We start from the raw sequence: 26191 nt of genomic DNA on the forward strand, positions 1-26191 counted from the left end.
GGAAAATTATGCACAGCCTCTTGGAGGAAATGGCATTTAATAAGGCCTTCCATGAACCAGTCATGCCTGGGAAGCATTGGGGAAGAGGAAAGTCCCGAAGAGAGAAAACCAGGTTCTCCTCCTTCTCCATGTAAGCTTCAGAGGCAGTCTGGTGACCACTCAAAGATCTGATCCCTGGTCAATTTACTGGGGTCCCTCCAAGGTTCCCCATCTCATGGGCATGCCAAATCCCCCAATTCTTTCAGAGCTCATGGCCTTTAAGGGTTAACTCAAACCAAAATTCCCTAAAGTGCAACTTTCTCATCTGCATCTTCCATAACAAAGTGCAAAGCAAGCAGGCTCCAGGAGAGAGAAGCTCTTGGGTGCTTCCAGAAACAGGCAGGAAGCAAGGAGCTCTCTGAGAGTGAGGCCTGAGTTAGCATCCTTCAGCAAAATTCACTGTACTTAACATCTTCAAAGGCGAAACACAGACCTGGGAAGCATATGGGCCAGTAGCTTAGTCAGTGGTGTGTCATCACTTTTAGCTGACAAGCAAATCTTGGCTCAGGGATTTCTCTGGGGAAAAGACATTCACTCTCTATATCCAAGTTTAGCTCCCAAGCTCCAAATCACCATGTTCTCAAGTCATTCTCCTGAAGGCATCTTCTCAGGCCATGAGGCTCTGAAGAGTCAAGCAAAAGTCTAAAATTATCCCTTAATGCTCAACAACTACCATCTAGTTCTCCACAGTTTTGGGATTCTGCTGCCATTGTCTTCTTCCCAGCTGTGAGCCTGTCAGACCAGGATCAAACAAAACAGAACAGAACATGGTCACCCAAGGTTCCTTCCTCAGAGCCTTTCGGCGTCTCAGCCACCATTCGTTCACGCTCCTCTCCAAGCCTCCTGGAAGACTCTGAGGCCAGACGTCCCTGGAAGACTGGAGGAGGCAGAGGACAGCGGTCTGCAGGGCAATGCAGGAAGCAGTGGGTTCTGCACAGGAAAGGCCTTCGAGGCACTGGGCCTCACACACTGAGCGGAGGGCAGGCTCTCTTCCACCTGCAGACCCCGCTCCACTACCTCCGCCCAATCTCACAAGTCCCTGGGATCATTTGGGCCAATGGAGGAGCACAAGATAAGCTTCAGAAATAGAAATAGGGTGGAACTGGATTCATCTGCTTCAATGTTCCCTGGAGGAGGTGTCCATGTTGCTCTGGGAACTTTTCATGTTCTGTTTTGGGGAAGAAAGAGGAAAGGGGACAGTGAGTTACTACTTACTATCAACTGCGTTTCTTAAGAAAAAAAACACTCAAAGCCAGGCCACCAGGAATCCTCCCTGCTCACCCCTTCCCCACACTATCCCAAACGAGAAAACAAGTCAAGAAAAGTGTCCTCAGTCAAACACACTGAAGAGAGCCCAGAGGTTGTCCTGGAAACGTGATGTAAGACAGGCAGTCAGTGTCACACCTCAGTGGGGCTGGGCAGAGGCTGGGCATTCTCTTAGAGATGTGTGTGTATCATCTAACTGTAGCAGGCGAGGGATGCAAGTGGTGGACTACCACCCAGCTCATAGCCAGCAGCTCAGGAGAGAAGCAGGTCACTGAGAGGAACGGTGAACCTCAAAAATCCTCACCCTCACGGTCATTTAGAAATCCATGGCTGTTCTCTACCCTGACAGCGAGCTCTCCCTGGACACAGCCAAGGAAAGGATGAGCCAGGGACCTTTTAAATAAGCATTAGTATTCTTCTCCCATATTAGCTAAAAGCATAGCCTCAGATTCCTAGCTCTTGGGATCCAAATTCTAGGAATGCCAACCTGGCAAAAAGGGAGCATAACAATGGCTAGGCTGGGAGGATGGAGCAGGATAGGCCCAGGTACGGTGCGGGGTGGGGGGAACCCGCGAGGAGCCCCAACAGAGAAGGCAGGTATCTCCGCTGCTCCTGCTCTTGTTCTGAGAGTGCTCTCACCCCTAAGAAACTGAACAGAATCCAAACTCCCTGAGCAGAAAAAGGAAGTCATCCGGGGATAAATGAGAAGGAATTCTGGTAGCTCTGTGGTTAAGGTATTTAATCCACTAATCAAAAGATCAGCTGTTTCTACCAACAGGAGAAAGACGTCTCCCACAAAGAGGAGAACCCTGGAGACCTTGTGGGAGTCTCGACTGTGCCCTGCAGGATAACTAAGAGGTGGAACAGATTCAACAGCAGTGGGGATGTGCACCATAACTGCTCCCGCTGCAAGCAGAGGATTCTCTAGAGAATCTAGCCCTCCAGAAAGGAAATACACGCATGAATTCTCTAAGATCCTCTGCGTCTCTCCACTAAGGGGCTTTTTCAAGGGAGTGGAGAGAGCGCGCAAACCTTAGGCAAAACAAATAAGCTGTGATCATGATAGTCTACTCCTACACTGGAGAGAACTGACAAGGCTGGAGAAGTCTCTAGACAAGAAAATCGAAGCCCTGAGGCAGCATAAAAGCCAACTCTAAGCTGAACCTGTTCATGCAGACTCGGGAACCCAGGCGGCCTGGCCCTCAAATCACCACTAAGTTTGAAATGCTACCAATGAGTAGGTTTCATGGCAGGTGATCATTATCTGCCCACCTGGAGAGAAGTACAGCTACCTTCTGGAACTGGGAGAGTGAGCTCTGCTAGTTCCTCCCACAGCGGTGGGGCTCTGACCCAGCCACAGCTAACACAAGCCAGGGCACATGGCTCACAACACCCACAAATGATGTCAGGGCAACAACGACAGTGGAGGAGCACAAGGTACAGCTATGTCCACAGCACTCACTCATGGTGCCCCAGCTCAGGACACACAGAGGGGAGGAGACAGACTTAAAAGAGGGGAAAGAAAGGATCACCACACGATGGTGCTGCTCTTAAAAAAATTGTCTGGCACTGACACACATGAGCCACATCCTTCACAATGGCCAATCTTACACAGAGCAGGATGCCAGAGAGGCTGAGATGCCAGGACTCAGAGATGCAGTGAGGACAGAGGAGGGCATGCACCGAGTCATTTACCTTTCCAAGAGTTAGTAAGGAGAAAACTTTGAGAAAATGTGACAGACAGTTCGTCTTTCAAGCAGAGTGGAGAAAAGAAAAAAAAAAGTTGGCAAAGGAAAAAGAAAACTAAAATCATCATTAGCAGAGAACTTTCATTTTGGCATGCATTCAAAAGTATAGGGTGGATCACAAACGACAGAAGGTCTCTGTCCCAGAGCGGCCAGTGGAGCCTGGGTAGAAGCCTGCAGGGCACTGTGTCCTGGGCTGTCACTTCTGCTTTACCGGGAAGCCAAAACTGCGGGCAGCAGACATCAGGATATGAATAACTGGGCTATAAACCTCATGACCCTGAGGGCTGTCCCACAAAGAGATTTCTGTAAGTGCTAAGCTGTTCATGAGGAGGAAACCCACTGGCTAAGTGCAGAAGACACAGGAGTGCTGTAGCCCAAACCTTGCCACCTGATGTGTCCACTGAGTCATGGAGGCATCAAATCCACCACCTAAAAGTCATAGAAACTATCCACCTCAGGCACCATGTGTCAGACACTGTGCTGAGTGCTGTACCTCAATTCTCAGTATCCACAAACCCACCACCATCAAGTGCTACTCAGTCAACCCTCTATCAGGTCTCCAAGGCTATAAATCTTTAAAAGAGAAGACTGTCAACACTTCTCCTCTTGTGGATTTGAACTGCCAACCTTTCAGTTAGCAGCTCAACTTGTCACCCCTGTCCCCTCGTGAGGAAATTTAACTTGCCCAGAGCTCCAAAAATAAGAGGGTAGTAGAACCAAGATTCAAAGCCCACTTGGTCTGACTTTAACAATTTTGGTCCTTCGTACCCAGGTCATTTCCTGGAATCAGCCACATCTACACAGCTCTAAGTGCCTCTGTGAGCATCACATTCCCAGGTTGAGCTGAACATAAGAGCCTGTTGTACAGTCAGAAGGGGCAGGTCCATAGGGTACATTTTTACTTAGCAGGAGGGATTCTAACTAAAGCACTATTATATTTGGAGATGGGAAAATGCAAATTTAGAATTAGAGATACACCACAAATGGCACTTTCCCAGTAGGACAATTCCTTCCTTGGCGATATCAGGCTGTAGGTCACAAGAATAGGATATGAATAGCTGAATAGCTACAAAGCCACGTGGTTCAAATCTAAGGCTAGTTTTCAGATAAAGTGAGCCTCTGATTCCAAAGAACTCCATGTATAAATCTTAGCATCAAGGGTTTAACAAAAATCTGCTACTATGTCAAGATGTAAGTTAGTGGAGAAGGTCCACCATTAAGTAAACACAAATTAGTCCCAGGAAAGAGCTGAAAGTACTCAGTGAGCAGGCAAGTTCAACAGCTCTGGACAAGACCTGATGGCTGCAGACATCGGGTGCCTCTGGAGAGAGCTAAGGAAGTAGTACGCTGGCTGTCTCTAGAAGCCAGTAGGGACAAAGTGGCCAGCTCTCAGAATTAGGAAATGCATTCAAATTCTGGTGTTACTAGCTGAACGACTATGGGCAAGTTACGTGACCGCAGTCCTTAGTCGGTAAGACAGGGACATTAACTGCCCTGCCACCTTATAAAGTTCTCATGAGGACCAAGGACAGTCAATGTTTATAAGCACATTCTTTTTGTGAGTGCTACCACTACAGGCCCCAGATAGCACAAATGCGCAAAATGCTATCTGAAAGGTTAAAAAGGCTTAAGTTCATGCAGAGGCACCTCAGAAAAAAAATGCTTGGCAATCTATTACTACTTCCAAAACCATCAGCCATTGAAAGCGCTGTTAAGTCCAGTTTTACTTTGACACTTAAGGGCTTTCAATTGACTTCATGGCAGCAGTTGCACTGCCAATCCAAAGGCAGGTGGTTCCAATCAACCACTTAGCTCCACGGGAGAAAGATGGGCAATCTCCTCCCATGCAATTTACAGCTCTGAAAATCTGCTAGAGGGTCTGCTGTGAGTAGATCTGGAGCGAATAGCACACAACAACAATATAAGCTAGAAGAACCCGGGGGGCATACAGTGTGTTAGGTATTGTGCCACCCACCCAAGGCTTGGTGATTTCCCTCCACCACCTACCCTGCAGGAAAAATACGGACAGTGTCCCTCTGTAAAGATTTCCCACCTAGGACACTCAACAGAGAATCCATTCAATGTCTGGGCATCTTGGTTTGGAACCTATCAGGCTGAACTCAACAATCTTTTCCCATATTAGCACAGATCAGTCAAGGAAACCTAGTAATCAAAAACGGACAAGAGCGTAGGAATGACTTGGAGGTAGGATGGGGGTGAAGTGATAGTTCAGGTGGTTGTTATTAAAACTTTTTTTGTAAAGGCCTGGGTGCCTGCTGAGGTTGGGGATCACTGGAGCAATGGAAAGAGTGAATTTTGTGGTTGCTACAACTAGTGCTTAACTTTTTGCCAGAGAGCCCTGGACAAGAGGACAGAGGGACACCAACTGGCTCTATCCACATCTGCAACCAATTGTGGGATGACTAGGGAGGGTGGGCAGGCTCAGGTACAGGAAAACTCCGATTCTGATTAACATTTTCCTTCTAGAACACAGAGTTCTCCTTAGTGCCTTCTGGGGGGGGGGGGGTCACGCCAGGATAGGGAGGAAAAGGTTGCAGGACTTGGGCCTACAACGCCCTCCCTACCTCAGCACCTCCTAGTATATTTGTTTTGCAGATTACACTGTGAGAAAATTTCCCTTTCAAAATGAAAAGGTTCTAGAAGGGGAGGGAAAGGGCACTCAAAAGACAATACACAGGCCTAGCAGGCTGAATCTGATTCTAAAAAGGGGGAAATGGACTTAGATCAAGCCACAAACCATTTGAACTGCAAACAACAACCCAGAACCCTTGAGAGGGAGTGAGAAGCAGTCTGCAGCAGCAGCATCAGAACACAGCAGAAACCAGCTGTGATTACATCCTTGTAAATTCTTTTCTAGAAATCATGGATTTTTTGCTCGGTTTTCTCATGCCCACCTCCTCCTTTCCCTATGGATGACTTCAGACTTTCTGTCATTAACCTCAATATTTGAGCAAGGGGCAGGGGACATGGGGAGCCAAACTGTCAAGCAAGAAGAATGAATCAAGCACAGCAAAATTATTCAGAGAAAAAATACTTACAAACAGGCCTTCCCTAGCAAAGGCTGCAGAGAGAAAAAGTTGAGAGAGAAGTCAGTAGGGAGAAAGGGCCAAGTAGCTTGAAACCAAGGTGAACTCTGTTGGGGCAATGGCATGTCAAACCTCCCACCCTGGCTATGCCAAGGACTCCAGGCCACTGAAGAGCTCTCCTTTCAAAGCCATGGGGCAGTGAAGGGGGTTGGGGAGTCGACTAGAATACTGCCATTCTGTCCTATAGGACTAGGTTTAGAGAGCTCTTATCACCATCTAAGACAAACCCTGCCCAAGCTGTTCTCAGCTATTACACTGGAAAGGACTATATATTGGTGGTCTCCAAGTCTTACCTAGTCGCTTGCAGTCTAGAGAGGTAAAAGTAACTTGACAATTCAAATCCTTCATCTAGTGCTAATGGCAAAGCTAAAACCAGAAGCCAGGTCTCCAGACTCCTAGACCCTTGTCTTCTAAGGGTTATGGAGCACAATCCTATGTGCAGGGTATTGTGTTAGACACCTGGCATGTTAGACTCCAGTGGATTTGCCTTTGCAGAAGATATTATTCCACTCATAAGAAAACTGGGGCCTGAGGAGGTTATGGCCAGCCTGAGATAGCTCAGTGCTCTCCTCATTACATTTCCAGACCCACAAAACCTTAAACTCATAGTCATTTTTCAGAATTGATTGCTGGCCCTCCAGTGGGTTTCCAGAGGTGGTAAACTGCACCGGAGGAGGCCGCCCATCTTTCTCCCATGGACTTGCTGGTGGATTTGAACCATCAGAGAGGTGCTGCCTTTGAGTTAGCAACACAACTCCCTACAGACTATACACCACCAGAGCTCCTCTTCCAGACCCTGTCTATCAAGTTTAAGTAAGCTGTGGGGAAAATCTAAGAACAACGTGCAGGCTTTGAGAAAAAAGAAAGTCTGGAGCACATTTGACACTTCACATGTTCTTTTTTGTAAGAGACTAGGCTCAAGGTGAAGGATGAAGATTCTTGAGAAGGAACAATATTTGTGTCCAGTGATTCCAACGTCTCACACATTTGCAAAAGGTTGTGGGCAGTCTGAGGAAAAGATCAGTTTTGTGGAAAACAAAAATGAAACCAAAAACTAACAGCAAAGAGCCAAATTCGTTTCACACTAACCTCCATAGCTAAAGAAAGAAGCAAAATCAATCACTTGGTGTTGGTTTTATTGGGGGTTTTCTTCCTCTCCTTATTCACTGAAGTAACTCTGTCATGTTACGTGACAGAGAAGCCATATTCAGAGAATCAGGCTGCCGGGTTCTAAAAGGGGCATGTTGATCTCTGAGGAAAGGACAAGATATGTGGGGCCTTTAGGACCAGGGCTTTTCAATGGAGAAGAAGGGAAGTGAAAATACTCAGATATGAGACAGAAAAGAAATCCTTGGGCCACACACAAAAGGCTACATACTCAGAGCTAGAAGGGACAGACTTCTGGAAGTGGTCTGGAGACTTGTCTTAGAGAAAATGATTCTCAAATGTGAATGGAACTCAAGTTCTTCAGTACTATTTCTTCTACTCTGCCTGCCCTTTTCTGAAAGGAGGTGCACAGTCACAATCAGTGCCAGCAAGGAAGGGCCCCCCTCCTCAAGGTTACAGATATCAGAAGAACAGTCTCCCCTCAGCCCATGTCCCCAGTCTCCTGCACGCATACATACACATCCCACATTCATGCACTTTTTTTTATATTTATACACACATATGCACACACACACACAAATACATACAAAACCACATACATACACGTGCACTCCACTCCCCCAAGTCCGAGACCATCAACATACCCCAGAGGGTACGCTTCTCCCCACCCACAGACGGATAACGTGACTGCAAAGAAAGAAAAGGGAGTCAACTAACTTGTCCAGTCAGCTGCGTGGGCACCTCCTGGGGCAGGCAGTTGGGCAGGGCAGCAGAAGTAGAAGCCACATGCTCCTCAAAGCTGTTGATGCGAGGCTTTTTGGTGGGCTCAGGGCTGGCTAGTGGGGTGACACTATTGCGTCTCATGAGCGGGTTAGGTCCCTTCTTTGCATCCTAAGCGAGACAAAGACAAAAGAGAGAAGGCGACAGTTACAAGGAGGCGGGAGGTAAATAAGCCAAAAAAAAAAAAAGTTCTGTTTTCAGAGTCTATGAAATGAAATTAGATTGACGGAGGGGAAGATCCTAGGACCATGGTCCGTGGCAGTGTTCTATGACCCCAGGTGTTAGGAACAGGGATGACTTTCTCACATGCTCCTTTCCTGGATCGTTCCAAAAGATACACACAAGCAAGGGCAAACAGATGTGTGCCCAGTACAGCAGACACAGCAAGGGAGAGAAGGACACCAGTATAAATTCTCCACTTTGGTTCAACACAGACAAGTTATTCCGTGAAATTAGATAATGAGGTCTATAAAAAAAGAGACCTGCTTCTGGATTTTTGAGGAAGGCACAGGGGGTGTGGAGTATACGAGGAGAGAGATCTGAATATGAAGAATATAGAAGAATGCATGAAGAAATGCTTACTGGTAAACACAGAGAGGGGGGCACAGAGAGGAAAAGAAAGAAAGGCATATCTGTTCAGCTGCCCTTCCACTGACCAGCTGGTCCAGGATGAGAGCCCTTTCCCTTCCTGCAGCATATACAGAAAACAACTCATGCTTCACAGAAATGCCCTGTGAAAGGTTAAAAATCTGTCAAGAGACTAAAGGTACTGAATACCTGAGGGAAGTTGAACCCACCAGTCAGGTCCAACCACCAGCCTTGTGATCAACAACAGGCTGCTATAGGCTGAGGGTGGGTCCTCTTTCGGGCAAAACTAAAAAAGAATGTGAAGCCCATATCTCAGACGAGGCAGGCCTCTGCTGTCTAACAGAGGGGAGGGTTCTGAAGTCCTACTGTCTGTCATTCTGTAGCTCATGGCCCAGAAGCCTGGGTCCAGGCTTGCAACTGTCAGAACCCTGCCCAGTCCTCTGCAGAAAAGTGTTCTGGCATCACTGGAGATAAGTTTATGCCCAACCAAGCAAGCGTAAGGGCATCAGGCCAGAGCCAGGAAGAGGGCTTGCACCACCCTTTCCTGGCCAAGGCTGCTCCTTCAGGCAATGGAACAGCTCCCTGACCACATCCGAAAGCAGTGACAGTAAACTGAGCCAACAGCTCATGTCGCCTGAATGCCAAACCTTTTACCTGAGCTCCTTGAAAGCAAAGCAGTCAATTGTTTGGGTGGTCTCCGGAGACAGAATGCCACACCTGATACACAAGAAAGAGTTGGACTAATACTTATAATTATTCTATCTTGACAGCTGGTATAGTACTAATTCAAGGGGATTTTCACCACATACATCTGGGCAGAACTCTGACCTGTTTAGGTAAAGAGTTCCCACCTGACAGACTACCAAAACTCTCCTGATGTAGAAATCACACAAAACCTAACTATGGAGTCTTGTGGTTTTGTATTAACACCATCTTGAGAACACTGTACCTAAACACAGATGATTAAACCTAATTCTGCTTTAACAGTGATTCTGAAATCTGAAAAGACAATGATAATTGTGCTGTGGTTATTTTTAAAAGCGGAAAATGCATCTTCCTCTTTGAGACTCAGATAGAAATGGGGGAGAGAGAGGCTTTTGAACCTGTTCCACCCACCTCAGTCACAGTGCAACAAAACCAAAATTGACTCAAATTATGTGTAATGGAGTTGAACTAGAACACAACTGGGACAGGAAAAATTCTGGGTCAAGCCTTTGCTAGAAACTTAATCCCCCCTCTTAGAAAGCAAGGACAGTGTGCATGTTACATAGCAACCAAAGCTTTTGCTGGGCAGAGTTGGAAAGAGTAGTGCCCCATTCAAAGATGGCTGCCAACCAGCTGCTTTAAATGTGCGTCACTTTCCACAACCCTGGCAATAATCCAATCTTCTAAATCAATCTCTTGAAAGGGTTCACCACCCTCTTTCAAGTTTCTCCTTCCAATTTTCCCTATTCCATTATTCCATTTTATATCCAAATTTTTAAAGTTTAGTCTATTCAGATTTTGCTTCTCAGCCATGATTTAACCAGTTTGCATTGGTTCAAAACCCTAGAAATAAGTGCATTGGATTGGGGGCGGGGGGAGGGAGAACCAAAACAAATGAACAAAAAACCCTCCTAGAAGTCAACAAGAGAAAAGAGAGAGAGAATACACAGATGGGGGGAAAAGGGAGGGAAGAAAATCAGAAGGCCTATTTCAAATTAATTATGGTAGCAAACAGCATTACTGATAAAATTGATATAACTCAGTTATACATGTGAAAAACATTAACAAAACAAATATGGGATTGTGTGTGTATATATGTATTTTTATAATAATTTAGAAAAATTACTATATGAGAATCAGCTGAAAGGTGAATAAATGTCAGCATTTATAAACAACTAAATGAAGACTTGATTCTTCTTCAGTGTATAAGGCCTTTCTTTCTCCACAGGGGTGTTTCATGTGATGCAGGGTAGGGTGGGATGCTGAGGGACTGGGAGGTACTGAGGTCCATACTCACCTCTGACCTTTCCCGGTGTGTGCTCACAGACTCCACATTCAAATAGATGGATTCCACCCGACAGCCTGAGGGGGAGACAACAGGGGGGAAGCACAGCTTCGGTTAACAAGGGGTGGGCCTTGCGAAAAGCTCCACAGCTGCCATGAGCTGTAGGCACAGGGGACTGTATCTTGGTAGCAGCTACGTCACTTACCATAAGCAACAGGTGTCAGCTTCAGGACCGTGTGAAGAGGACATTTCAGGTAGGGCATCTCCTCTGAAAAATAAAGCCATACAACCCCAAGAAAGTTATGAGGTTTGAGTCAGGAAGATTTAGACTGGCACACACCCACGTTCAGTCTATAGTGGCAACTTCGGTCGTGTTGCCCTGAGAGAGGAGTTGTCTGTCAGAACACCAACAAAACAGAAAAACATACCAGTCATGGAACAAAATTGAAAAATCCACCATTGCACAATGTCAGAATTCATGGTGGTTTTTTGTTTTGATTTTTTTTTTTATAAAAAAAAGAAGAAGAGACATTCTCAGAGAAATTTAATTAGGTAAGTTAACTTAGGATCCAATCAACGTTTGGCAGACTCAAGACCTGCCCGTCAATAGCATATTTAGATTACTCAGGGCCATTTGATCTCTAGAGGTGGTTTGAACAGATTTTCCTCTCATCTCAACTTGCCCCAAAGACCCTAAGATCTGTGGAAGCCAAGGACTTTGTGGAGGCTGTTTTACGACTCTTGTAAGCACACTGCGCACTAAACTGTGTGAAGGGTTTCCCAAGGATTAGCAAGGAGGTTCATATCAGAGAGCACTCCTCTGCGGGCTGGGCAGTCAGACACAGACATTAACTTTCTCATTTTCAATAACACAGCCACAGAAGCGGTTTCTTGGTGGGAAACGATGGAATCCACAGGTACACTGCACTCGAATCACTTTTCCTCCTCCCTCCTTGAGTAGGAAGCATCACCATTCCTGATCCCCCCACACATGAAAACTTCAGAAGATGGACAATACCTGCACTCTTATCCAGAAAGTAGGCCAAGAGGCAACGCAACACAGCCTGGTGGCAAATCACCAGCACATTCTCCTGCCGCTCCAGCTCCATGATAACTGGCTCTAGACGCTGGACCAAGTCCTGGTATGACTGCAAACCAGAGGAATAGGTCCTTGCATTAGAAAAGACATGCACATTGGAAGGGTAGGAGCTCTGCCAACCAGCACACCTTTCTCCTCAACCAGAGCCAAAGAATACAACCACAGCCCTTAGGCATCCTTCAAGTCTGGAACTGACTGTACTCCCATGACTCAACTCTCAGGCAAACAATAGACAAGTCTATAAGGTGAGTAATCACACCAGGGAGGAATGGGCACTTCAGATCAACCAACCCCAACCGTTCTAGATCAAAAGGGACATTTGTCCACATAGAAAGTTCAGAAGGTGAAAAGGACAGGAAAGAAAGGCAAATGGGAACACAACAGCCAAGAACTCTTATGAACACTTACTCAGTTAATACCCTTTGATATTATAATACTGCATGCCAGTATGGGTGTGGGGTGAGTGGTGACCTTATTACTAGGGAGTGAAGCACAAGAAGCTTACTAGGAAAGGCAACTCATCCCAATATTGACAAGAATTTGGGGACATGCTCTTCTGAGGAGTAAATACATCAGTAAGCATACTTGCTTTCTGAGTGCCTTTCTTTTCTACTTCTCAACATGGAAAATAACTTAGCCATAGAACGTCATTGCATACCAATACATGCTATAACACGAATGAACCCTGAGTAGACTATGCTGAATGTAATAGGTAAGACATTAAAAGCCACATACTACTTGAGTTCATTTACATGAAAAATCCAAAATCTACTCCTAATCACTGCTTTCGAATCAATCTAACTCAGAGTAAACCTTTGGGACAGAGGAGTTTCTTGAGGAGTTGTCTCATGGAGTTTCCAAAGCTCTATTTAGGGAAGCAGATTATCTCTCTTTCTCTCAAACAGCAGCTGGTGGATTGAAATCACCCACCTTTTGGTTAGCAATTGCGCACTTAACCACTGTGCCACTAGGAACTGGATTAGTGGTTGTCAGGAGACAAGGGCAAAAGGAAGTTGGGTTGTTCAAATCTATCAGTTTCTCCACGTGACAAAGAGGAGACAGTCTTAATTACATAGCCATTTACAACTTTAGAAAACACTGTGATTAGATAATGACACACTTAGCACTCATACTCAGGAGATCAAAAGACAAATTGCACTGGGAAAAATCAGCTGTCAGGGACCTCACCAGAGTGCTGAAGAGCAATGATGTCAGTTTAGAGACTAAGGTGCGTCTGATGAAGGCCATGGTCTTCACAAGTACTTACTATATGCATCAGAGAGCTGGATAATGACCAAAGTTGATTCTTTTCAACTTTGAAAAGAATGGATGCCTTTGAGTTGTGCTGGAGAAGACTACTGAACATACTGTGCACTAATAAGAGAAATAATAGGTCTGTCCTAGAGAGGGTAAAACCAAGTTCTTCCTTGGAGGCAAAGATTTTGAAGCTCTGATGTATTTGGGAATGTTCTCAGGAGGGATCAGTCCTTGAAGAATGACTTCATACTTGGAAAGATGGCGCGGCAGCACAAGAGAGGAAGACCCCAAATGAGATAGACTGACATAGTAACTGGAGTAATAGGAGGAGTTTTGTCAGAGACTATGAGGCTGGCTCAGGACAGGGCAAGGTTCAGAGCAACTGTGCATAGGGTCACTAAGAGTCAGAGTTGACTCAATGGCACACAACAAAAGTTGCACAACATTGTGAATATACAAAAAGTTACTGAACAGCGTACTTTAAATTCTTAAAATGGTGAATTTTATCTCAATAAGTAGGATCCTCAAAGCTACTGTTACCACCTTTCCCTCTCCTACTAACCCAGGCCTCATGGGTGAGGACCAGTGTGAGCCTGTGAGCCCTGGCCTAGGAATAGAGAAATGTCAAATGCTGAGGAGGGTCACAAGGTGGGGGGTCCCCACCCCAAGGCATGCAGTCAGACTCTCAGGATCCTATTTATCCAGTGCTTGCAGCAACTGCTTCCCAGGCAAAGCAAGCTTTACACCAAGCTTGAGAAACTGTTCCTCTGTGAGCACCAATGCATGTCAGTACAAATGACAAAAGGTAATACCTATGAGGCTGGCAACAAACCAGCATGTCTGCAGCCAATCCCACACCTTCGTGTTGGGACAATAACAAACAACAACAATCTTTCTTTCTGAGAAACCATCTGTCACTTGCACTGAATGGAAAAAGCAATTATACTTCTCCCTCAAGCTACTTCCAAGGCTCAATTTAGGTGAAAATGAACTCATTTCAGTGGTGAAAGTGTTAGGGAAAAGCAGTCACCAAAAGTCTGGAGCGCAGATATTATTGGTGGATGTCAAATTCCTTTTTCATTGGAGCTGACCCCTCAGTCATGCACAAAGTGGCTGAGTGGGTAAGGAGTTGTACTGCCAACTGAAAGGGAGACAGTTCGAATCCACCCGTTGCTCCATGAAATAAAGATAAGCAATCTCCTCTCATGCAATTTATAGTCTCTAAAAACCCACTGGAGGGTCAGTTATGACTTGGTTTTAACTTGACAGCAATTAATTCAGTTAAGAGATCCCTTTGGGTACCAGCAGCCCTCTTAATCTCTGTGGAAGACACTTCACTGGCTTCTCCACATATAACACTAAAAATAAATATTTGATTATTATTTACTGAGTGAACAAATGACTGAGGATAGCAAAGAGGCAAGAAATGAAGTCAGCCTGGACACACATACCTCTCCAGTGGGATAGCGATAGTAGTACTTGTCTTGCTCACGGAGGGCATATTCCTCAGGGTAAGTCTCCTTGATCTCTTCATAGGTCATCTCCTCACAAACACCCTGGTAGAAACATCCAGAAGTCATTCAAGGGAATAAGAAATCTCAGGTGTCAAGATGCCCAGGGGCAATTTCTTTAAATACATCAAAGGAAACACACTGTCAAATTCATGATTCCAGGATCCAGGTCTATAAATCTTAAGAGGAGCAGATTGTCCCTTCTCCTGAGGAATGATGTGAATACGAACTTGTGGTTAGCTGCCCAACACCCAACTTCAGCACAGGATGTTCTCTTTCTAACTGGTTCAGGGGAAAGAGGACTCCACAGTCGCTCTCTTGCTAGCCCTCCCACACAGTCAGATCCAGGCACTTACAGCATCAATTTCATTGAGTGCTTTCCACTGTTCATAGGGAAGTTTAAGGGCTTCTGCTGTCTGGATGGTACTTTTCAGCTGACTGGTCCACACCTTGAGGTCCTTCAGATTCTGTTCTTCAACAAACTTGCTTAGGGCATTGGCAAACTGAGAGGGAAAAGACATGTATTGGACATTGAGGATTCTCTAAAAGTAGGAGCAAGATTCCTTCACCTTTCACATGAAGGATTATTGCTTTAGGGTAGTTAAAACAGTGAAAACCCTGACAACAACTATCTCTAGTCCCTAGTAATTAGGTCTAGCCCTCTGCATGCACCGGGTCATCTCTCCTCAACACCTCAGGAGACTCTGGTGCCTTTTCAATACATACATGTACGCATACACACAAGCAAACTAAGGCAGAAGTAGCAGGAAATACACCACCTTCTCCACCCCCCACTGATACTACAACTTCCCTAACAGAAAGGAGACTTTCTTTCCTGCTCTATTCCTCAACTTCCTCCTACCTTCTTGCCTCTGCTGGACAGGCCGGAGTCACCTCCTATCTTCCCTAGGAGGTTGTACTCGTTCTCCCCGTGCCGGCACAAGTAGATGGTACGGGGCTGCACGTGGATGTTCATCAGGTAGTACACAATTCGGCTCTGGATGTGGTCCTGGACTCTGTTCACCAAGAATCTCCGGCCAACATCAATCACTTTGATAAGTGACAGGTCCCTGAATAGAAATGCCACCAAGGATCAGCCATCAGAATGTCCCATCTGTCAGTGCAGCACACACAGTAAGTATCATGTACAAATGCCCTGGCTCAACTTCCAAAAGATTCATTCCTCAACAGAACTGCAAAGTTAAACCATAAGTTCCTTGAGAGAACAGACTGAACCTGTTTTCTGTAAGAGCTGGAGTAAATGCATAGCAACCAACTTCCATAGCAGAGGGCTTGGCCAAGAGGTTGGCTAGATTCCCAGAAAAGGAGGGCAGAAAAGTAAAAGAAGGCAAAAAAAAAAATCAGAGGGACAGTAGCAAGATTAGGACTCAAATGTATGCTTATTTAGTATCCTAGGTGCTCTAGAGACTCATCATGCAAGCACTGTGTCAAGAATGACAACAAGGAAGAACCACTCACTAAATTTTGAATTTCCTGTGACATCATCCCATTGGCCCAGACTCAAGGCCTAAAGCAAGCCCAAGGAAGCAAGCCCATGACACTCTAGCATCCGCTCCATTACTTTCTTCAGAAGGTGACCCATTCCTCTCTCTGGAATGTACTTTCAAGCCCTCATGCCCTATGGTCCTTTCCACTTCTCCCTTTCAATACAGAGTGATTCGTTCCTCTCTCTGTAATGTATCTTTGCTAATGAACTGCCTTTACTTTAACCTTCTTTCCTGTTTTGTTGCCTTTCCTTTCGGTAAGCTCGACATTTCACTGGGTCTGTGTGTTCTAACTAGGGCTCGGCTCACATCAGGGCCATTTCAAGCAAAACAAGCAATGGCTCCTTTAGGAGTCTCCATATACTTGTACACTACAAACATCTTTTTTTAAGGGCCACCAAAATTGATTTAACACTGTGCTACTTCTAGTCTCTCCTACTTCATTCAATTCTTTAGCCAAATGAGGAAGACCAAAGCCAAGGTGTCCACCTCATGGTAACAATGTTGTTGTTGTTGATTACTGTCCAGTCAAGCACAACTCATAGCAACCCTATGAACAAAAGGCCTGAAGCCTTTCTATAACTATCATTGTTTATTAAAGTTCATAGAGTTTCTAGAGGAATGGTGTTTATGAAGTGGATGCCACTCCCGCTTCCAAAACTGTCTTAACCTGGGAGCTCCACCAAACACTGTCCATCATGGGTAACCATTATGCCATTTGACACCCCAACGGCACAATGTTCAGCATCACAGCAACCGCAGGTTACCTCAGTACAGCATATTGACAGAAGAGTGCTACACCACTTAGAAGAATGTTCCTCAAAAATATAATAACCGACTTTTAAATACAAAGGCCCTCCCAAGGTCTTGTTGACTCTAAACATGATGAGGCTTAAATAAAAACAACCAATACAGTATGTTGTTGTTGTTGTTATGTGTCATTGAGTCGCCTGTGACTTGTAGCGACCCTATGTACAGCAGCTCCGAACCCTTTCCTGTCCTGAGCCAGTCTCACTAATTCCAACACACCAGTAGCAGTCTGTGGTGCAAGACATCACAGAAGTGATTTGTGATCCTATTAAGAGGTGGCTGGAAAAAGGAGGGTTTGACCAGGTAGTCAGGTGTGCAAGGAATGAGGATGTAGCAAGGAAAGGGAAGAGACAGGACACACATGCTTGGGGACTGGGGGTGGCAGGGAAAACAGTGAATGTATTGGTTATTTCTGTAAGAGAAGTGTCTTTCATCTGCTAGTGAAAAATGTTTTTCTGTCAGATATTGCTCTAACGCTAAGCATCCAAAATAAGAGAGACTAGGCAGAAGGACTGGCCATCCACTTCCAAAATATAACAGGCCTTCAAAAATCCTATGTACCCTATGGTAACAATATCATTTAAAATATTGTGCTGAGTATGTATTTTCAAGGAAGAAGGCAAGTGGGAGAAGACGTTTTGAAAAGTAATGAGGGAGCCTCAAGAAAACCTTAAATATCCTAATGTGAGTAAAACAGGGATAGTCCCCTTGTAGTATTACCTGTCACAATTATCAGGGTCAAGGGGCTGATAGTTGGCTTCATAGCAGTTAATTCTCTTCATGAAGTCTTCCATGGCTTCTGCTGAATTGCAATGTTTGTAATCTGGACTGGAGATTTTCACTTCCTGCATAACCACAAAGAGGCAGCTGATGGATGAGTCATGTCGAGAAGCTTTTTGCTTAGATTAAGCAGGATTTGGAGCTTTCAAAAGGGGAAAAGCACACAAAGGCTCAGAATAAAAGTTATCTCAGTCACTAAGAGAAAAAAAGAAACGGTGGACTGAGTTGTTATTTGATTATTACATGGTGAGGGGGACCAACGGTAGATAAGAGAACAGCTAGTTAGAAAGCGTGCTGCTTGCTTAGCTCCTGGAGAGGACAGGGACAGGACATCACAAGGATTCCTTAGTGAAACTCTCTGAATAGTCCACCATTCAGGAAATGAGTCATCACCAAGCAGCTTGGCCTGAAGCCAACCAAATTCCACATAAAAGCAGGGACAACATTCCCTTCAGGGAAGATCGGGTTGTTGGGTTGTAAAAGGCACACTTCACTAAACTCTGTGATGTTAATGAGGCAGGATAAGAGGCGATATGCTAATGAGGCAGAGTACAAATCTACAGGATTAGTTTGTGTCTTGACTCAATCTCTTTTGAAATATAAAAAAAATTAAACCATCAAGCAGACATTAGAAGGACCTCAGTACCACCAACAAAAAAAGAAAGCATTCCCTTTGCACTCTGGGCTCTGGCACAATCTCCTAGACACAAGGCCCAGAGGTGTTGAAAGATAAAAGTACCTGATAGATATCAGCCTAGAGTTGATAGAGAAAGCCTCACCCTAGAACTGGTGCTCTAAATTCTAACCTCCTAAATTATATAATGTGTTTGTTAAAACTAGAATAAATACACAAAAGATACACTTGATAGTTGCTAAAGAAGTGGTCAGCCCCAGACGTAATTCTTTTTCTACTCTCCCACAGACCAAGGCAGTCAAAATTTGTAACTACAGATTTCATATTTCATTTGATGCACTTAACTTTATATATACTCATTCACTGCAATCAAGTGGGAACCCAATCGGAGCTGAACGTCTATCCAGTAATTTTCAAGAGAAGTTTGTCTTTCTCCAAGAAATAGCAGGTGGATTTGTAACACCAGAGACACTTCATCATCTATAGGTTAATAGCACAATTCCCTATGGACTACTGCATTTGTGTAATTCACTGCAGTGGTCTGGAACAGAACTTGCAATATCTCTGAGGTGCTACTACTACTATTACTACTACTATGACGATGATGACAACAAACCCAAGGATGGAGCCTCTCTATTGTTTTCAATCCATCAGTGGTTCCTTAAGTGGTTCCTCTTGGAAACGCACTAGATGTTCAGCTCTGGGTGGGTTCCTGCTTGATGGCAATGAATGAGCGATAAGACCATGGTCTTTTCAATCACTTGCTATACTGCTGAGATCTAGAATAAGGTTCAAGAATTGTTGCCTTTGAACTGTGGTGTTGGTAGAAGAGCTCTAGACATATCATGGACTGTCAAAAGAACAAACAGAGAGGTCTGGGGAAGAGTACTCCTTGGAGGCAAGAATGGTGATGCTTTGTCTCGCATACTTTGGGCATGTTGCTAGGAAAGGCTATTCCTTGGAAAAGGATATCATGCTTGGAAAGGTGGAAGGGCAGTGAAGGAGAGGAAGACTCAACCAGGTGGACTGGCACAGTAACTGCAGCAATAGGTTCGAAGTGTGTCAGAGATTGTGAGGTTAGCACAGGATGGGACAGAGTTTAGGTCTGCTGTTTATAGAGTTGTTATGAGTGGGACTTGCCTTAAAGGTACCTAACAATAATGTACCTTAATAGGCAAAAAAGGCAATAATAATACGTTAAAAGGAAGAAATGTCTTTTCAGTGCAGGAAAACTGAAAGACATCTCCTTGCAACAGGTAAGAAAATAATGAAAAATTAGCATTTCTTTAATAATTTTTAAAGGAGAGAGGTGTCTCCTTATCAAGCTGGAAGCCCTCATCCTCTTAACCTAGGACAAACTTGAGGCCCACCTTATCAAGTTTAGATCCTTAAATTGTGTGGTTTGCTCTGCACTCTATTATCTATGTTGTTGTTGTTGTTATGTGCTGGGTCGAGTCCTTTGCGACTCATAGCGACCCTATGTACAACAGCCCTAAACCGTGCTCTATCCTATGCCAATCTCATTGCCTCTGACACACCCATCCCGATTACCCCAGTCACTGAATCAATCCACCTCATTGAGGGTCTTCTCCTCCTGCGCTTTCCCTCTACTCTACCCAGCATGATGTCCCTCTCTAAAGACCTGTCTCTCCTTACAAACATGTCCAAAGTATGTCAGGCAAAACCCCAGAATCCTTGCCTCCAAGGAGCAGCCTGGTTTAACCCTCTCTACAATGAATCTGTTTGTTTTCTTGGCAGTCCATGGTACATTCAATACTCTTCTCCAGCACCACAGCTCAAAGGTGTCAATTCTCCTTCTATCCTCCCTAGTCATTGTCCAGCTCTCTGATGCATAACAAGTGATCGCAAAAACCATGGCCTGTATCAGGTGCACCTTAGTCTCCAGAGAGACACCGTTGCTCTTGAGTACTTTAGAGAGGTCCCTAACAGCAGACTTTCCCATCGCGATACATTTTTTCATTTCCTGGCTGCTGGTGCCAAGAGTGTTGACCGTGGAGCCGAGCAAACTGAAGCTGTGAACAATCTCAATCTCTTCGCCATCCATCCTGATGCTACCGATTGGTCCGGTGGTGAGAATTTTTGTCTTCCTGACATTGAGCCTCAGTCCATACTGAAGGCTGCAGCCCTTGACCCTCTGCAGTAAGTGCATGAGGTCCTCCTCAGTTTCAGCAAGCAGGGTTGTGTCATCTGCATAACGCAGATTATTGATTGATCTTCCACCAATCCTAAAGCCAAACTTCTCCTCATAGAGCCCAGCCTCTTGGATAATCTGCTCTGCATACAAGTTGAAAAGGTATGGAGACAGGACACATCCCTGGCGTACACCCTTCCCAATTTTGAACCATGCAGTGTTACCCTGCTCTGTTCGGACGACTGCCTCTTGGTCCAAGTATAGGTTTCGCATTAGCACGATTAAATGTTCTGGGATTCCCATTCTTCTCAGAGTCAGCCACAGTTTGTTATGATCCACGCAGTCAAATGCCTTTGCATAATCAATGAAACACAGATAGACATTCTTCTGGTATTCTCTGCTTTCAGCTAAGATCCATCTAACATCAGCTACAATATCCCTAGTACCACGACCCCTTCTAAACCCAGCCTGGACTTCTGGCAGTTCTCTGCTGATGTCCTGTTTCAGTCGTTTTTGGATAATCTTCAGTAGAATCTTGCTTGCATGTGAAATCAATAGTTTCCACATTCATTTGGGTCACCTTCTTTGGGATGGGAACAAATATAGATCTCTTCCAGTCAGTTGGCCAAGTGGTTGTTCTCCAGATTTCTTGGCACAACTTGGTGAGCACATCCACGGCAGCATCTGTTAGCTGAAATATATCAGTTGGTATACCATCTATTCCGGGGGCCTTATTTTTTGCTATTTCCTTCAAAGCAGTTTGAACTTCTGCCTTCATCACCAATTCCTTTCAGTACGACTCAGTATATTCCTTCCATCTTCTTTAATACCTTCTGGATCATTTAACATTCTGCCTAAAGCATCCTTGATTGTAGCAACTCGAGGTTTGAATTTGCTCTTCAGTTCCTTGAGCTTAAGAAATGCTGAACGAGTTCGGCCCTTTTGATTTTCCGACTCTAGCTCCTCGCACGTTTCATTGTAGTATTTTGCTTTGTCATTCCGTGCTGCCTTTTGGAATCTTCTGTTCAGCTCTTTAGTGTCTTAGATTCTTCCTTGTGCTTTGGCTTCTCTACGTTCCAGTGCAATCTTCAGCACTATCTATCTATAGCTGGGTGTTACTCCATTGATCAACCTAAGACCTTTCGACCTTAGATCAAAGATGATCTTTTTGATGAATGGAAAGAAAAACTTGTAATTGTGTTAAACTTAACCAAATTATTGCTAGGTTTGCTCTAAATCACAATCTTTCTTATTTTTCCATTTTCTTTCCTTCTTTACATGATGTGCTGAATCAAAGTCCTTTCCTTGGACAGACAGACAGTTCAGCTCAGAAAGGCCACCATTCCGCAAATTCAGGCATCACAATTCCCAAGAATACACCCTAAATGAGTGTCCTGGGCACCTCCAGGTGTTTGCTTTTAACAGCCTTTAATACTGCTAAGGTTTCAGATGCCATACAAATGGACACCCTTCTAGAAAGCAGGCATCTTAAAGGGCATGCTTCATGATGACCAAGCACCCTCCCACCTTTCCCAGAATGATAATCTTTTTTCCCTCATGACAACATGTCTCTAGTGTATGAGACAAAGTTTCACCATCAATGCCTCCAAAAGCACCCTGGTTGCACTTCCACCTAGACAGACTTGTTTGTTCTTTTGACAGTTCATGTGATACTCAGTACTCTTCTTCGGCACCACAATTCAAAGGCGTCGATTCTTCTTTCATCCTTATTCACTGTTCAACTTCTGGACGCATACAAAGCAACTGGAAATACTATGGCTTGGATCAAGCCCTTAGTCTTTAAACTAATAGTCTTGCTCTTTAGCACTTTAAAGAGCTTCTTGACAGCAGATTTTCCCAATGCAACACGTCTTTTGATGTCTAGGCTGCTGCCATGGGTATTGACTGAGGATCCAAGTGAAATGAATTTGTTGACTTCATTTTAACCCTGCCTGGCTTTCCCCCCCTAAAAGTGCTGACTAAACATGAGCTCTTCCCACACTGGTAACCTAGCCTATAAATATCTACTCTGTCTCCAGGATTAGCTTTTATCAGCAGGCGGAAGAACTGTGTTTTTCTGGTTAACATGCTTGCAGCCTGTTACTTAACTATACAGTCAATATGTGGCAGTAGCTCTCTGCTTCTCCACCAAGAACACATGCCTTTCCTACTCCTGGGAGGAAGGTGGAGAAGTGATACCATATGCAGGTCTGGCAACCTGACAGATTTGAGGGAAACTCTGAATATTTTTTTAAAAAAACTCTTCTTTTCCTCAATAACTACCTTTGAAGAAAGGCAACCACTCTTAAATTTCTGTGTTCAAAAATTCTTTTCTTCTTAGCACAGCAGTCCACATAAAAACACAGTGGGAAGGTTTAACCTGCAAAGTTGCTTTGAGTCTTAATCAGAGAAAGAAATGTCTGAAAATGGTGGGCCAGACCAAAGACTAGAGGTATTAAAGAACTGAGAGATAAGAGAGTAATAGTATTCTAGCTAAGTACACTGGTGGCCACTTGCTGAGAATGAATTCCCTACTAGCTGTACTTTCCTTCACAATCAAGTGAAACTGAAAGAATCAAACCAGGGAGGCCCAGCGAAACCTTTCATTTAGATTACTGTATCATCTGCTTACTTGTACTTTGAATCACTTCCTTTAGACCCAATGAAACAAATCTGAACTGATTTTCCACAATTCAAATAGCCCTTCCTGAATTATGAACTCATGTTTTAAAAATGCTTTGAAATATTCCCACTGTCTTGGAAAACAAGTCCAATACAAGAAGCTAATGGCAATTTTGCATCCATTTAAAAAATACGTAACACAACGTAGACTTCCAGGTGGTGCAAACACTTAACATGCTCAGTTGCCCCATAACAGATTGGTGGTATAAGGCCACCCAGAGAGGCATCTCTTGGATCAAAAGTCTGGTAATTTACTTCAGAAAAATCAGCCAGTGAAAACCATCTGCAGTACGGGTCTACTCACTACGCATAGAGTTACCATGGTTGGAAAGAACTAGGTTTTGGTATGTATAACAATACCAGAGTTAAGGGCTTTTCTTCATAGACTCACCTTATGCTGACCTGACATAGTTCAACTGGACATAACCTACTCCATGAGAAGGTGACCTGTGGCAAAGACCATTAGTAATCACTTCTGTGAGTGTTTAGGATATACTGCTATCAACTGATAAACTTTAAGAATGAACTAAATTAAGCTACCAATTACTCTCACCGATAGGGCCAACCTCTCCTTCACACAGCTGGCCCTATATATTGATGCACTAGGAAAAAGCCAGTTTTACTATCCCAATTCTTTCCAAATTTACAAACTGACTTCAAGTTAATGAGTCCTATAGACTTTTGTAAATACACAGCCATTTAAAAAACCAAACAAACAAACAAGCAAAAAAAAAAAAAAAAAAACAAAAAAAAACAAACCCACCAACTATCAGAGACCTCAGTAGCAAAAGAAATTAGTTTCTTGCCTACATTCTTTATCTGGCAGGTCTAAGATTCTTTGTCTTTTCTCCCAAACAGCCCTGTGGTGTTAGGACTTTTGAAAATGGTTTTTTTGAGAATTTAAAAAAAAAAAGATATTCTTTAATAAAATTAAAATGAACACACACACAAAAGAAAGAAAATGGCTTTTCCAGCCATTGCCTTAGCCCCCACTGGGGAGATGATCTCTAGCTGCCTCAATTTCAGACACATGGTTCACCATTGATCCACATTTTCTACACCATCAACAGCTGTGTAGCCAAAATAAGAGGGAGAGCTGGCTACACTGTGGCAAGGTGTAGCCTTATGGAGCTCTGGAGACAACCAGAAATTTAATTAAGGAGTTGTGTCTTGCTATTAATCTGACTTGAGGCTGCTGTTCACTAAACTGGATTTTTACTCTGTGATATCCTTTGCCTTCCCCACCTCCCAAACTATTTTCCCTAATAAACTCCACAATTGTGAGTAAAGTCACGTCTGTGAGTCAATTTGCAATGAACTTCAAACCTAGTGATTAGCAAGATTAGGTTGAGGGTGGGGGATCTATGTCTGACTTTGTAGCTATTTGTTTGGTATTGTGGATGTCATTAATGGGGGTAGTTCTTCTTTGGGAAGGTAGTAGAGGTCAGACTCAGCCTTCTCCATGCAGCATTTGCTCCTTTTATAAGCCTCAATACATATCATCCAGATCTGCTAAGCTATGGCCAGTTATATAGACTATTCCCAGTCCTCCCCAGCTTTATCTTTTATGGCCCAGCAAAGATTGTGCTCACTGCCTCTGAGATATTGCAAGTTCTGACTACTTGAAAACATCCAAGGAAAAGCAGTATTTCAAACCAGTTCGAATCAGTTCAGTCATGATCAACAAAGCAAAATCAGAAGAAACCTAAATTTTTGAACAAGAATAATAAGTGGAACAGAAAAATCATAGATTGAAGCCCTGTAATGAGATACTTGGAAGACACTTAGTGAGTCCTTTTAGGAGCCTGATGCAAGAGATGGCATTAATGGAGAAACTGCAGAATGTCACATATTCAAAGTGACAAGGTTAGCTGTCATATCAGATAGGCATCATTGTTTCCCACTTTATCAAGCAAAAGACTTGGTTGTTCTATCCTGAGGTAGATTAAAGTTCTATTCTAGCAGGGCTGCAATCCATATTTTTTTGTTACTCTGGTTATTGCGTTGGTTCACCTAATTAAAAAAATTCAGGCCTCTTCTGGTTTGCTTGTCTGCCTCCTTACTCACAACTGAACCAAGCCAAACTGGTTCAGAGATGTATAGAACAGACAGCCTCAGTCACAGAAAATACTTCTATATTTGGCCCTTCGAACCTTCCTGTATCCTACCTCTCAAAGAAAACCACAAAATAGAGAAAACTACATCATTCTAAAAAATAGAATTTTTAGAACATAGCCTAGTTTCATATTTTCCTCATATTGCAAACATCCTTAGTACCTTAATCTACTGCACTAGAATAAAGTTTTCTGCTTTGTCTTACCATGATGTTGGAGGCTACAACTGTAGGGTCATCACACACAGACTCAATGAAAAACACCTGGAGGGAAGCAAAATACATTGTTAAGAAATAATAAATGTATACAAAGAAAATGTAAATTGATAGTATTCTGATAAATCTATTATATCACATACAAGGAAGAAGGATGGCATTCCTAAATTCCCAAATATACAAAAGACCCAGTGATTCAAGGCCATGCCCTGTACACAAGGAAACGTTCTGCTCTCCTAGCCAACTTAACTTATTAGCGTCCTAACATAGGAAAACCCTAATTTTAGGCAGCAGGAGATTAGATTAGGTGCCAAGCATGATGCAGGAATTTTTCAAGCACTGCAATCAGATCATCTCCCATCGCAAGGCTTCTTCATTTCTCCTGAACTTTCTGGAAAAGACAAGAAGCTTGACTCACCTTAAAATCATTTTCTTTGGCAAAATGAATGACCATGTGTCTTCTTTCTCTTGTAGTATTAGTGGCATCAAAAACCTGGTAGAAAGAATAGCAAGGAATGAAGAATCCAATTTTGAGTTTAATGATATTTACCAAAATTCCCTTAGTAGATCTGGCCTGTCACTTTCATGAATAAGTAAAAAATGTTGGTTTAAAATTGTGTCCTAAATGCTATATGGTGCCACTGTTGTAGAATGAGGCTGGCATTGGGGTGGGGGTAAGACTGGGAAAAACTGGATGAAATATGTTTACAGCATTGAAGTCTATGGGGGAGAGAATAGTCTAAAAGTATTATATTTTAGGGCATTATTTTTATCGTAGGAGTATGCAATGAGGGTTGCAGAGTGGAT

The 26191-nt window shown here is 43.8% G+C and overlaps 1 protein-coding gene across 2 annotated transcripts in view; it reads right to left on the bottom strand.

Moving 5' to 3' along the window:
* Positions 1-1105: 1105 nt before the first annotated feature.
* The window catches only part of PFKFB3 (6-phosphofructo-2-kinase/fructose-2,6-biphosphatase 3), a 37275-nt gene continuing 12189 nt past the window's right edge, over positions 1106-26191 (bottom strand). Inside the window, exons 5-16 of one of the 2 annotated variants that reach the window (XM_006891862.1) lie at positions 25803-25877; positions 25376-25432; positions 17528-17652; positions 15355-15562; positions 14849-14995; positions 14433-14537; positions 11644-11773; positions 10831-10893; positions 10638-10702; positions 7985-8158; positions 6113-6135; positions 3012-3054 (exon numbers count right to left, since the gene is read on the bottom strand). In XM_006891862.1, coding sequence (XP_006891924.1) covers positions 3012-3054; positions 6113-6135; positions 7985-8158; positions 10638-10702; positions 10831-10893; positions 11644-11773; positions 14433-14537; positions 14849-14995; positions 15355-15562; positions 17528-17652; positions 25376-25432; positions 25803-25877 — 1215 coding nt within the window. Of the gene's footprint in view, positions 1208-3011; positions 3055-6112; positions 6136-7984; positions 8159-10637; positions 10703-10830; positions 10894-11643; positions 11774-14432; positions 14538-14848; positions 14996-15354; positions 15563-17527; positions 17653-25375; positions 25433-25802; positions 25878-26191 lie in introns of those variants that run through there. The other variant, XM_006891861.1, reaches the window with a different exon arrangement.

This window comes from Elephantulus edwardii, unplaced genomic scaffold, assembly GCF_000299155.1.
Source record: "Elephantulus edwardii isolate Elephantulus edwardi_28Jun2011 unplaced genomic scaffold, EleEdw1.0 scaffold00105, whole genome shotgun sequence".
Taxonomy (NCBI): domain Eukaryota; kingdom Metazoa; phylum Chordata; class Mammalia; order Macroscelidea; family Macroscelididae; genus Elephantulus; species Elephantulus edwardii.